General features: G+C 36.4%; 1 protein-coding gene across 1 annotated transcript; it reads right to left on the reverse strand.

The window, feature by feature from the left end:
* Positions 1–3805: 3805 nt before the first annotated feature.
* LOC109035259 (uncharacterized) lies at positions 3806–11439 on the reverse strand. The gene is made up of 2 exons (XM_072302413.1): positions 10796–11439; positions 3806–5158 (listed from the first exon to the last, which is right to left on the reverse strand). The coding sequence occupies exons 1-2, from the start codon at positions 11234–11236 to the stop codon at positions 5135–5137; spliced, it is 465 nt and encodes a 154-aa protein (XP_072158514.1). The 5' UTR covers positions 11237–11439; the 3' UTR covers positions 3806–5134.
* Positions 11440–12692: the final 1253 nt, after the last annotated feature.

Raw genomic sequence — 12692 nt, forward strand, 5'->3', positions numbered from 1 at the left:
AAAACTTTTTGGAGTTAAGTTCTGCTATATTATCACTTAGAACATTACTATTGCATTGCCACCAAGAAAAAACCATTACAGAAAAACTGTGCAAGTTAGTTCCAGATGCATAACAATTTCGCCATCAGAAAGTATCTAAGCCTTTCGTTCCTTATTAGTTCCATTATGGCACGATACAGTCACCTGAAAAATATAGAAGATTGTTTGTTGGTTTTTATGAAATTAAAGAATTTGGCAGAGAAATAATGTGAGAATTCTCCGATTGAGTCACGGAGTTTTTTATGTGAGTGGCGGGCTAAGCAAAGCATTAAAAGACTTCTTACGAAGGCTCTAAGTTGGGTTTGGATCCGCCATGCAACTAAACCAACTGCGAGGCAAGGCGTAGAGCGCGCCTTGAAATTGAAGGCGCTCCGAGACTGAAGTAAAATCGTGGCTCCTTCAGATCCCTTAAAACGGCTGAGGATTGCCCATGAAATTGTGTACATCAAAACCAGAGGCTCAGCAGTATGCAGTGTGTATGATAGGGCATTACTTTTAAGTATTCTGGTATTTCAGGCATCTACGTAAAATAAATATACATTTTTGAAACTGTCCTTTGGATTAGGTACGAATTAATATATTGATGGTGGAACTACCAAACCACGTATCTCGGGTTGTGACGTTGTAGATTTCCTATCATACTTTACTTTTTACACGAAGAATTACTGAACACGAACTCTTAAAAGAGTCCGCAATTGTCCTTACCTGTGCAAAGTAAATTCTGGAGAACTTTTCAAGGAATGATGCTGATTTGTTCTCCTGCGAAGAGATAAAAAATGAGCAAAGATTTTTACGCACCGCAAGCGAGATACGTGGTTTGGGAGTTTCGCCGTCGATGTAGGGATATTGATACGAATCCTGATTTTTTATTATTAGATGAATACATTTATAATGAGGAATTTCATGATTAGGTCCTTCATTTTTTCTAGAAGGAATGCAGTGGGTGCAAAAAACTTCCAAGAATGATATTGATGTATCCTACTTCAAATAATTAAAAAAGGAGCAGAGATTTTGAAGCACCACAAGCGAGATACGTGATTTAGAAGTTTCGCCGTCGATGTAGGGTTTCTACCAAATCATCCTTTTCAATTAACTTCATTAATTACCTTGATATTTTACATTATTGTCACCATGGTGTCTCTTTTTGGACATCCCACCTCTCTCTAAAGAATAGACATTTTTCTCAAGTGCAGCGTCTCATGAACAACCAACACTGGTTCTTTCATGGTTCCCTATCTGCTTTAAACCCGCAAAATCGGGGCTATCGACCCGAGATTCCCCCTCTCAAATTTTCGTCCGCCTTGATCAAAACTTTTCCTTCTTTCATATTACTCATCACCTTCATTGTCACCTTTCAATTGATCTTTGCTCTTCCGCAGATACTATAGAGAATCTCCAGGCTTTGTCTAACTTTATCACACTTCGGTGTTAATGTCGCGATGTGTTGAAAAAGTATAGTTTCCATATAAAATTAGAGCTTTTGCAAAAGTTAAAAATGTCCGTGTTTATGGTTACTATGGGTTCTTTCAAATCGTTTTTTATAGGTCAGATCAACCGAAAAAGACTTGAAAGGACTTGAAATACTTGACCAAATGTTTTGTTAAATCGATCAAAAACGTAGATTACTCTGAGATATCCGGGAATGAAGCAACTATCTCATTTGCAGTGATCTCGTTTTAATGATCCATCCCTCATTCTAAAGTCGAACATTTTTCTAGATTAGTTATAAACTTATCGCTAATATTGGATTGAATTTTGCAAAAAGGAACCAAGGGCATTTCAAAATTGCTAGGATTGTGCAACTTTTTTTACCTTGCAAATATAAACTGATCATCTCAACAAATTGCATCTCTACTTCCGATAAACTATGAATTCAAGACGGAAATTGGCGGTTATAGGACAGTTCGTAAACGATTTTTTGTCCGCGCACCTGTTTTTTCCAGTAATTTACGTCCACGCGTTTTTTCGGGACGGGAGTTTTGGTCCAGTTGCCAGGAGTCCTGTTCTGTTTGGTCCAACGGAGAATAATATATAGTTGAGAGTTCTGGTAAAAATGGGAGAGTGTCAATTCCAAGGGAAAAAATTCACTAAAACTCTCTACACCTCTTTGGTGTAACAGAACTTACTTATCTTTCAAGAAATTCCCACCTTGTTATACCTGAACCGGATAAACCTCTATATTTGCCTCAGCTAAAGGCTCTTAGATTTTTCTTGTGTGCGATAAGTATCTTGATTTATTTTGCGAAGAAAGATCTGTACTTTTAAAGGATGCCTGTCATTCTCAATACGTTCAATTTTGTACAATACTGTGCTACACCTCTGTTGTGAAATAGTTGCTTCAGGGCGCCGCCGGACGGCGGGCGGGCGGCCAGCGCGGAACGCGCATTGGCGCCTACAAACCTAAGTGAATACTTCAAGCATTGTGCAATGCGTGAAGTATCCACTTAGGTTTGTAGGCGCCATTGCAGTGAGCCTCTCGCGCTGGCAGCACGCCGCTCCGCTCCGTTAGGCTTTAATATTTAGCTTTTTTAAACTCATGATTTTGAAATGTTAGCACACTCTGCATTGATTATTCTCATTAAAATTGATGGTAAAAAAGTACGTATCAATTTATCAAAGAAGAATAATAATACAATGTGTGTTTTTTAAATTGGTGGTTCCGTGTCAAATTTAATGATTTCCAAAGCACTTTAATTTTTTATTTTACATTTTGTGCTTTTATTGTGCTGCAGCGAGGTGTACGCTTAACGAAACGCTTAAATTTAACGTATTTGACTCTAAAATATCGATGTACAAATGGGTTAAAACTAAAGATTGCGTGCTTCTTGGTTTTTTTTCTCTTTTATTCATTTTAGCGGCTCTGGTGCTTGCACTAGAGCTGCTATTCCGGACGGTCCCAGCTGGGGAGTATCAATGGACCATGTTACATTGGAGAGACCGCGCGTTGGTTGATGGGAATCGGCGCCATTTTCGACTATGTACCTTGTCATGACTTTATTTTATTGCATATTGTTTTATTGTTAGCCAATGCTATGTTGTGTAGTGTATTTTTGGAATCATGGTGATACAGTCAATAATTCAAAACTTGTCTGTGCTTTAATCTCGTGATGGAAAAAATGTACTTTACGTTCAAAATTTGAAATTTTGAATTTTAAAGTTTTCGCGGGTTTTTGGAAGAATGCAGTGGTTGGAGCTTCCTAGGCATATTACTCGATATCAGCTGATAGCAAACAAAGGTTACCAAGGAAACCGTAAACGTTTAACAACTACCGTCGCCAGAGCCGCTTTCCGACGCGAATGCGTTGGAGCTTACTGCTTGTTTGCAGTTTCTGCCGGCACAACTGCGGCTCATTGAGATTAATGTCGCTTGGATAAGACACCATAAATATAAGACGATGAGAAAGTCCCCTCATCTGCCGGTCTCGTGGGCAACAGCATTCGGAAATTGCCAGATAAAAAAGGATATGAAAACCATGTTACAAAAAATATATTCAGCGGGCTGACACGCGAGCAATTTGGCAAAGTCGCCATCCAGACTGTCTCGAGTGGGAAGTGAAGTGCCGATTTGCATTTATTCTCCGGCCACAGAAAAAGTTAACAAGGAGTTTTCAAGATCCTACTTAGATCCTCCTTAGTAGGTTAAAGTAATACGTGACGCGATTTTTACGTTATTCTGATGCCACTTAACGCCTCCGTAGCGTATCCATGACGCAAACCTTGTAAAAAATTACGTAAAACTGGGCCAAGAAATAATTGAGTAATTGATAACACATTATAAAATTATTTTAATTGTAAGGTAAATTATACTTATTGTACTGATAAACCTAACTCACACACCTAATGAATAGAAAAAAATATAAACAGAATCAAACTACATATATTGAAAAAAACTTCACACAAGAAGTAATGCTAGTAAAATCGCAATTTGAAACTATTTCTGTTGGGTAGATTCTCGCTGATTCAACACGCGTCCAACAATAAGAATGAAATCTTCGAATACTGTTCTTAAAGGAAGATGTCCGCATGAATGAATTTTCAGTTTTTAACCTTTATTAAATTTTATTCTTTTTTTTTAATTTTTAATTTTTTTGTTGATAGGAGCAATTGCGGCTCAGGGAAAGCCTCTATTTGAGAAGTGGTTAGAATCATTGTTCAAATGGGGGAATTGTGTTTCGAGGAAAACGCCTTTGAATTTTTAATACGATGCCATTAAAATTTAATGCATTTGAGATAATCATTTTTTAATCAGTGCGGACTTATTAGATTATTACAACGTTTAAAAGTCTCATTTACTTATATGTGACGATATTGCGTGCAAAGAGGAGAAAAATGAATTCTTCCGAGCTAGTTTTGCACTACTACAGGACTTCCTACAGGAAGGGTTGTTTCTAATGATTAGATTTTTAGAGAATCAGAATTAAAAATAAACATGCACCTCAGACGCCCCCTTACCGAGGAGGTATCCAATTAATACATTGCTACATACTTATTAATAGACTTGCTTACAGACATCGTGCCTATTGCCTCTGCAAGGCAAAAGACATGTCGCATGATGACACCCAATACATTTTTATAAATTGACGATTACTGAACAAATTTAGAGAAGACGATTAATTTTCAATTTCAGATACTATTCTCCCAAGAAATCAGCAAACCTGTCATTTGTTTATGTATATATCAAACCACACCTTAAATCCTCACTGTAGCGTCCAAAGCGACCGCGTCTATTTATTTCTAACATGATTGTGACACAAGATCAGCAATTCCCAAGCCACAGCTCTGTCACGGGTCCTGAGTGGTCTGAATTGGCACCAGCACCTTCCATAGCCATTTCCCCGGAAGCATTTTCCTTCGCCGTTGAGGTTTGTGCACATTTCCCATCGTTCATTCTCCATGTACTCACGTTCATCCGATCTTAAGTAAGCTGCAATGCTGACGGCTTTGCAAAAAAGCGCGCAGACATCACTCGCATATCTATCGTCAAAACCTTGGAGTGGCCACGTACCATGTCCATCCCCTTCCACAAGCATGCACGGGTCGATCATCTTTTCCATCTGGTATAACATTGCCCACCTTTTTTCCCCCACGTGTACATTCAGTTTTCACCATAGTCCTGGATCTGCAAAACAAAGCAATTAATCAGTAGAAAGGACAAGGAAGTAATACGATGTCAACTTGATAGAGCTTTGATAGAGACTGTGTCGCTAGAAGGGGACGTCTTTTGATTGGCTCCTCCATCTTGAGCTTCATAGAGCTCATTGGGCCAGAAAAATGGCGGGTGTTTTGCGCATTTCATAAAAACAAAATGACTTTAATGTGATTTTATTTTTTGTCGCAGCGGGGCCTTCACACATACGCATTATTAAAACGACGGGCTTACATACCCAGATAAGACAGGAATATTTAGCCAATATTTAAACAATATTGTTTTGGTATTTATGCAAACATTGGGCCAATATTGGTTAAATATTGAGCCAATGTTAAAATCGTACACCATCTTTCCTTTTGGCATAAATACTGTGCCAATACTTTGGCTGAGAATACTGTGCCAGTACTTCAAAGGGAAAGTATTTGGATATCAATATTGAGACAATACTACACCAATATTGAATCAATTTAGGGGTTCGCAGCTAGGGGATGGTGGAAAAGGGTTAATTGTGGAAATAATTTTAGAAACCATGAAAAATAAAAATAATGAAACCACTGGGATGTTATTGAATCGATTTTGCAGATTAGAAATTTTTCATCCACCTTGGGGATTGAACCCGGGACCTACCTAACACTAACCGACGACCCTACCGATTGAGCTTCACTAGACGATGTATTTTAGTGACTTAAAACCGGTATTTAACGTCGAGTTGGACGGGCAACTAGGATATTTTCCATCTGCCTGGATTTGTCCGTGTATTTATTTTACTTTTTACTTTACTATATTTTTTAAATTTATTTTATCGTTTTACTTTGTTTTATTTCCTTGCTGACTCTATTTTTTTCTTCACTCTATTTTTTTTTTTTTTTCAAGCACTTCATTTTTTTTCTTTAATTATTTACTTCTTATTCCTTTACTTTGTTTTGTTTTACTGTAATTTATTTTAATACTTCATCATAATTTTTTTGACTTCAGTTAATTCTTTAAATTCATTCTATTCTTTAACCTCATTTAGTTTTTTCCCTTATACTTTATTTTTTTCTTCATCTCAGTTTTTTTACTTCATCTCCTTGCTCCCTCTAATGTTTTACTTCAGTTTAGTCTTTGACTTCATTTTATCATTAATTTGATTTACTTCATTTTATTTCTCTTCTTTTGTCTCTGTTATTCTATTATTTCCACCATTCTATTATTTTATTTATTTTTTTCTCTTTAAATTTTTCATCGACATTCTGAGATGCATTTTGCATTTGATTGCAGTTTGATGTCTTCCTCATAAAGACTATGCAGGTGCGATTGCCATAATCTCACAGCTGCACAGCTACTAAGTGCAAGTTCTACAGGAGACCAATAAGCACACGAGATCAAGAATTTCTTCTTCAGTTGAATTTAAATGTTTCATTTGAAATTTGAAAAATAAAAAATAAACAACCAGATGTGAATGAATGATAACATTCTCATTCAATGATAATATTCACAACAGTACATGAACTACAAACGAAACAAAAAAAGAAATAAACTGAGATCACGCGCAAATACATTGAAAATGACCTCAAGGAGGTGGAAATTCAACAATTTCTTGGGAGGCAAAAAAATATATATTATATTATATTATATTAAATTTGACAACAACTGCAATAACCTTTATGAATAATAAGGTTGAAAATAATGGATAATTGTTCAGAAAGAACACATTTGAGCTACGTCTTAAATCTAAGCCTTATTATGTTTAATACTTTTCGTTATGGGCAGGCATTTAGTATGATGACTTATACCGATTAGGATATTGAAAATATTTTAAAAATATTTTGAATAGCAGTATTATTGTTTAAAATATTTTCAAAATATTTTGAAAATACTTACCAATGCATTACTGTCTTTTAAAATGTTTTTAAAATATATAATAAATATTTTGAATATAAATATTATATGTACTGATATTTTAAAAATACTCTCACGATATAAATTTTTACAGTATTGAAATACAAATATTTTGAAAATATTTTTATGATGTTTTGGGTAAACATATTATTTTTAAAAATACTACCCTAGTAGCATGATTCACTTTCCCCTTCCTAACAAACGTATAAGGAATTAATACCGGTTATATAATCGCCATTTTAACTAAAGTTTATATATCGTGTATATAAGTTTTATATAAAATGCCCATGAAAATAATTATTCATATTTTCAGAAGATAACTTTTATATAAAATTTATATAATTGAGGAAGGGTTTTTATAAATTTTCTTTATACGCATAGTATCCTTTTGCTTAATTTGCTTATTATAACTGTTATATAAATGACCTGAATGACTTTAACGTAAACCTATCTCATTTTCATGAATGATGATGATGATCTCATTTCAATGAACACCCTCGACTCTCAGACTGCGTGGGATAGGTATTATTAGAGGTACTAATGGCTCCGAGACGAGTTAAAAGGGGATATCTCGGCACACAATCCGAGGAGCCCTGTTACCTCAGTTGGTAGCGTGTCTGGCTCATAACCCTCCCCAGTTAGACAGCAATATTTTAAAAATATTGAAATTTAATATATTTTTAAAATGTTTTTCATGTATTTTTAAAATATTTTCAAAAGTACTTTTGAAATACAATCAATGAATATTTTTAAAACATTTTAAAAATATATTAAAAATATAAAAAATTAAAATTTTTAAAATAATATTTTATAATATTTTTAAAGTATATCATAATTATTTTTGTTAATATTTTAAAAATATTATTAAATATTATTTTAAAAATTTTGATTTTTTTTAAAATGTTCAAATTAATATTATAAAAATTTAAAAGAAAAAAGGAAATGATAATAATAATAAATAAATAACATAAATACATCGCCATAAATTCAAACTAGAAAAAGGCCCAAATAATTAAAACTGGAAAAAGACGCAATTATAAAGTTAAAAAATAGAGAGAGAGAGAGAGAGGGGGGAGAGAGAGAGAGAGAGAGAGAGTTTAAAAAATGAGAGTTAAAAAAAATAGAGAGAGTTAGAAAAAATGATAGTTAAAAATCATGATAGTTAAAAAAAAAGAGAGAGCTAAAAAAATGAGAGAGAGTTAAAAAAAATGAAAATGAAAAAATTACATCATGAAATAAAAAACAATAAATAAATAAATAATAAATAATAAAGTCTGGTAAAATATCATAAGAATCCGTCAATAAACAAAATATTACGGACTCAGAGGCCTGCGATAGTTAAGAGATTGAATTTAGGGGCCCATTCATATCAAGCCTGGCTGGTCTGGTGGTAAAGTACTGGACTTCGGATTGCAACTCCATCCCGAAGCGTGGGTTCTAATCCCGACTAGGACGGCGCGGATTTAAGGTAAGTCACAACTCTACGATGATCCACCACCTGGTAGTAACGCATATGAAAACTTGCACACTTCATAACTAGAGTGCGCTACCAGCCAGGAAGAATAATGAAAATTCATTTTATACACTCTTTGAATTTGGTTATATAACTTTTATACTAAGGGTTACATAATAAAATAAGTTTTTTAGTAAACTTTTAACTAAAAAACTTTACATCCATTACATAAACTATGAATATTCTTTAGCTTGTGGTTATTTACGGTTTATACTTTTAAAAACAAATTTTTTATATAACTCTGCTACTAGGGTAAATGATGATTCTTTAAATATTTTCTAAAAAAATAATTTTGATTATAATATTATCAAAATATTGTCAGTATTGTGTAAATATTGCGACAGTACTGACAATATTTGCCCAATATTGTAAAAATATTATGTCTTATCTGGGTAGTTTCACAGTCGTGTGTGTCCTATTTTCGAGAAATCTGTGGATAAAGTGTGGTTGGCAGTAAGCGTAGTTGGTGATAACCGTCAAAAGTTGGCTATAATTCCCCTCTCATCAAATTAAACCTAAACAAATAGCCGCAATTTTTGGGCCCTAAGGCCTCCACGGGGCGTCATGTTCACACTAGGGTGTCCCTTGAAAAAATCGACTTTTGAATTTTCAGCCGGCCCAACCGGAATTAAGTTCTAGTTTGTAAAAAACCACTAAATCCTTTGCCTAATAAATTGCCTGTTCACGGTGACTAAAAAACTGTCCCACGACGCAGGAAGTTTGAAAAAAGCTAGTTCCAAATTACGCAAATTGCGTGCTGTGGGGTGGCTTTCAGCCACTTTCACAGGACCATCGTGATTATCATGGCATTTTACGGCTGAAAAATCTCTCCACACGGCTGTAGCTCTCGCGTGAAACAGACCAATCACTTTTTGACACCTTGATCGTTTACACTATAAAGTAACTCGATATAGAGAGTGTGGCTTCACACTCTCTATATCAAGTTACTCTGAGTGATTGGTCTGTGTCACGCAAGAGTAACAGCCGTGTGGAGAGACTTTTCAGCCACAAAATGCCATGATAATCACGATGGCCCTTTGAAAGAGGCTGAAATCCACCCCATAGCACGCAATTTGCGTAATTTGGAACTAACTTTTTTCAAACTTCCTGCGTCGTGGGACAGTTTTTTAGTCGCCGTGAACAGGCAAACGTCACTATTTCTACCTCCAGGCAGCCTCGTTAGTTGCCATTATTCCCCGAGTAGTTGCCGATTCGGTATTGTCGTTCGTTTGTTTGGTTTACGAGCAAAAACGTTATCTCCGATGGTGGTCCATGCCCGCGCGCACACGGAGAAAAAAACTTCGTGCGTGGGACCCGAAGTTTATAGGTCGTATGGATCTCTGAAGTTTTCGGATTAAGCATCTGAACACTTTAAGTCCAGCTGCTGAGGTTTGTATCACACATCTGAAACTTCAGTTCTTACATCTGAAGTACTTCGGTTTTCACATCCAAAAACCTTCGGTTCTCACATCCGAAAAACTTCGGTCCTCACATCTGAAGTGCTTCATATGTTAGAACTGAAGTTTCAGATGTGTGATCCGAACCTCGGCAGCTAGACTTAAAGTGTTCAGATGCTCAATCCGAAAACTTCAGAGATCCATATGACGTAAACTTCGGGTCCCACGCACGAGATTTTTTTCTCCGTGCAGTATCTCCCTATTTCATAGATCAAAACTTCTGCAGGTTATTTAGATATTTATAATTGTAGAGTTGTCACTTTCCGTGAACCGCACGTTACTGCAAGTTGCCGCAAAATTCCTTTGCTTGTTTCCGGATGCAGTGGTTGGGAATTGCTTCAAGTGCGGGTTTGGAAAAGCGTGTTCCAAACTTCACTTAATACTCTCTGCTCAACAGTATGAATACTGGAATTGTATATTGTTCATTAGTTCCTAACAAATATTTTTCACCTAAAGACATACATTTTTCATTAAATTGATGCTTCATACACTAACTTTCCAAGCATAATTGAAATTGTTCAATACTTCTGTCAATTTAAATGGGCCGTAAGCACTCATGGTTCTTTTCATCTATGAAGAGGGGGGGGGGGAGATTATCGAAGGAAATTTTAGGCGATTATTTTAGAGGTGACTGTAGCAATGTTACGATCACATTCCAAGGTTTGTGTGGGTACCAAAAAATCAGAAAGACCACGTTACGTAGTTTATGGACAACAACCAAATTCAAATAATTAAATTATCAAATTTGCAACTTACAATAAGTTGGCGGTCGTAGAAAATGTTGAAAACGCGCACTACATTCCATACGGCTTCGAGGTACGCGGTGTGAAGAGGCAGCACATAATCATAGAACAAGCTTTGGCTTTGGAAGACGACCAAATCGTTGATGCAAAAGTAATCACTGAAGCTATCAAACATCTCACTGGGCAGAAAATCGAGAAGGACCAGGTGTTCGGAGAGTTTTTCATGAACTTCGAAGTCATCGCATATATTTTCGAGGACACCGACTAATTTATCTTTTGGGTCGATGCCTCGCATGAATTGCGAAGGTAAGGCAAATCTCCTCGCTCTTTCATTTCTATTTATTCTATATATCTCCCAGGCGGGTCTTTTATGCACCCCGCTCACGAGGTAGAAATTGGCTCTCCTATAGACCTCATGATGACGAGTCTTGCTGAGTTGGTAGCAGTATAGCATTACCTGATATCACATAAATACATTTAATTAGAGGCAGCTTAAATGCATTTCACATCATCTAATGGAACATTCGATTAGATTTTTAGATGAAAAACCTTGAATACAGAACCCAGAAAGCATAAACATCTAAGGTCATTCTAAGGTGGCTGTTTCACTGTTGCCGTTAAACGCGCCTTCAAATCCAGCTAGCGGCAATATGGGTATCACCCGTGGTCGAATAGTTACCTATGTAGCGCCTTCCATTAATGAAGTAAAATATTCCCGATTGCAACGTTGTACATCTCCACTCATGTTTATTTCCAACTTATTCTTTGTTAAAGAGCTAAACGGATTTCCATTAAAATGTCTGCAAATTTTCCAAAATCATTCCAAATATTAATGGTGTTGATTGAAAACTATTAGGAAGTATCGATGATTTTTGACGATAATCTACAGAATATGTTTGCAGAAAAATTGAAAATAAGTGCAATAGCTTGCTTTTTTTGAAAATGCTTATATTTCTCCTGTAATTTTAGTCCTTTACTAGCCGTTCTGGACGCGCTTTGCGCGTCCGTCACGGCCAGCCAAGGGGCTGCGCCCCCTGGACCCCCGATCACTCGCTACGCGAGTGACATTCGACAGTCGGTTCGCTCCGCGAGCCATTTTTCTCAGTGATTGAACATTTGATCACTAAGATGTATACATTTTGGAGACTCTGGAGGCAAAAATTATTTCGTCACAGAACCTTGTTGCCGGAGCGTGCCATCATTTGCACATGAATAGATGTGTGGAGATAAAGTGATGATGGGGATCGATCATTTCTTCAAAAACGCATTTGACTGGGACGCCATCCCATTGAGTGGCGGAAAAAGACAATCCATGGATCTCCTTCCGCGATTTGACTCGCTGAAGTAGCAAAAGTTCATCTTTACCTCTTAAGAAGATTATCGGTGGCGTAGGGGTCTAAAAACTGCTCAACGATAGTATAGTTCGAGTTCCGAGTCACAATGAGCCTACTCGTGTTTTTTTTCTTTTTTATACTTTCATCGCATATAAATTTCTCTGATGTTTTTGTTTTATTCTCTCCGATTGCATATTAGTAATCATTTCCTCATTTCATGTGACGGTGCAATTACCAGATTTTTGTTCAGCTGATTTTATAGGATCGGCGACGGATGCGTCTGCCGCGAGCTTGGATAGGCTGGCCTTCCGATGAATCGATTGTTTGACCATTTAAACCCGTGGAAAAAGATCGATTATCAGGATACACCTTAATAATCGATTCGTTGCCATAGTTTAAAATGAGGACATATCGATAATCGTCGATTCACGCTTCGCCCGGCTTAGACGTGCCCGCCTGATTCGATAATAGTGAGCGCATGAAATCTTTGCGTTGTCTGGCGCTGGCGCCTCGAGCTGGGAAGTTTAGCAGGTTGCGTCCGAGGGAACGAAGGCGCTCCCTTCTCTGTCTGGTTAT

This window comes from Bemisia tabaci, chromosome 7 (genome assembly GCF_918797505.1).
Source record: "Bemisia tabaci chromosome 7, PGI_BMITA_v3".
In the NCBI taxonomy this organism is placed as follows: Eukaryota; Metazoa; Arthropoda; class Insecta; order Hemiptera; family Aleyrodidae; genus Bemisia; species Bemisia tabaci.

What these genes read in the sequence shown, in the direction of transcription:
- LOC109035259 (XM_072302413.1), bottom strand. Translation starts at nt 11,236, where the DNA reads ATGCTATACTGCTACCAACTCAGCAAGACTCGTCATCATGAGGTCTAT. An exon ending in TCTACGACCGCCAACTTATT is followed by an intron (nt 5,159 to 10,795) that starts GTAAGTTGCAAA and finishes TTTGTTTTGCAG; the next exon opens with ATCCAGGACTATGGTGAAAA.